General features: G+C 40.0%; 1 protein-coding gene across 1 annotated transcript in view; it reads right to left on the bottom strand.

Moving 5' to 3' along the window:
- Nucleotides 1–1,537, bottom strand: part of LOC101854493 (glioma pathogenesis-related protein 1-like) — a 15,434-nt gene that overhangs the window by 2,055 nt on the left and 11,842 nt on the right. Inside the window, exon 4 of the mRNA XM_005096628.3 lies at nt 135–247. Within this exon, the coding sequence (XP_005096685.1) occupies nt 135–247 (113 nt within the window). The remainder of the gene's footprint in view (nt 1–134; nt 248–1,537) is intronic.

The raw sequence follows: 1,537 nt of genomic DNA, 5'->3' as shown, positions 1-1,537 counted from the left end.
TTGATAAAAATCCACAAACTTGTGGAAAAATGCAAGTTTCTTCACTTTGATTATTTTGACGAGAACCTGATTCCACCACGCTGCCTCACATATATGATTATATTGAATTTATTATTAAAACACGAGAAACCCACCTGTCGTTGTAGTTGCAAACAATGAAGTAAGCTTGTCCTAATGACTTGAACGCTTCAAGAGCATCGCACCTTTTTATACCACAGCCAACGAGGTGAGTTTTCGCCCACATTACCTGCAAATGAAAATACATGATAATAAATGTGCATTGTTTAGAAAAACAAGACATTAGAGCAAAGAATTACAACATGCAAAATGCGATGCCTTGGAAAAGCAGTAAACAAGACCAGGCGAGATAAAATTAGAAGCTCAGTAATCCGAGAAATGGTGGGCACAAATGATGTCATGCATCACATCCAACACCAAAGAATCAAATGGTTTTGACTTCTATGATTATCAACACACCATCCAGCACAACGTGCCTACATCCAAAAATTTGATAGCAACAAGGCTAGAGGGCGACCTGGATAGATAGAGTCAGGGAAACACTAACAACTCACGGCATCCCCCTGACCCAAGCTCTCCGGCTGGCGACAGAGAGACGTCTCTTTCTTCCCGCGACACCCAAAAGGGTATAAGAGGCGGATAAAAGTAAGGTAAAGTAAAGTTTAGTCAAACTAAGAACTAAGAGTAGGAATGATGAGATGACAAAGGTTATCGTGAGGTTGCAGGTTCGGGGGTTGGAGCAGCGGGCCTGGCGTTGTGTTCTTGGGAAAGGCGCTTTACACGAATTTTCCCCACTTCACACAGGTGGGAATGGGTATCCAGCTATAAACAGCGAAAGATCTTGTCAGTATGTCCGTTTTTGCGCCTATAAATGGCCGCTTGCACTGTATGCTTCCCGGGAAGTTGAGTTTGTTTCAGAATGCTCTCAGGTCTGCTGGGATAATAGTATAGATTGTGAAGCGCACAGATCTTGCTGTTGAGCGGGGATTTGCGCTATACAAATGCTAACTATTATCATTATTGTGACATAACTGTTTGCTGATAAGGGCCATAGAAAGCCACCAAAGGGTTTTTAGCTCTACTGGTTTTAATTTGTTTGTATTCTTTTTTCTTTTTTATTTATCTATCTATTTATTAGATTATTTACTTTTTAGGTTGTTTATATTTCTATAATATTTTGTTGTTGCTGTTGTTCTGTTGTTGTTGTTTTTGGTTGTTTTGTTTTTGGTGGGGTTTATTTTTATTTTTTTATTTTTTTTTGGGGGGGGGGGTCTCTTCTTATGTTTCATCCATTCCTTTATTCTTTATTTTTGTTTACAATAATTGGCTTCTTTGGGCGCGGTATTCCTTTGCTGATCTCGTTAGTGTCGGTTTGGTAGTAGTTAATGGTGAAAAAGGGGGACACACTTCAAAATTGTCAATATTAGTAACAATCCCCTCTCTCTCTCTCTCTCTCTCTCTCTCTCTCTCTCTCTCTCTCTCTCTCTCTCTCTCTCTCTCTCTCTCTCTCTCTCTCCCT

The sequence above is a fragment of the Aplysia californica genome, unplaced genomic scaffold (assembly GCF_000002075.1).
Source record: "Aplysia californica isolate F4 #8 unplaced genomic scaffold, AplCal3.0 scaffold00133, whole genome shotgun sequence".
Classification (NCBI taxonomy): Eukaryota; Metazoa; Mollusca; class Gastropoda; order Aplysiida; family Aplysiidae; genus Aplysia; species Aplysia californica.
This window is presented reverse-complemented; position numbering and strand designations above follow the sequence as displayed.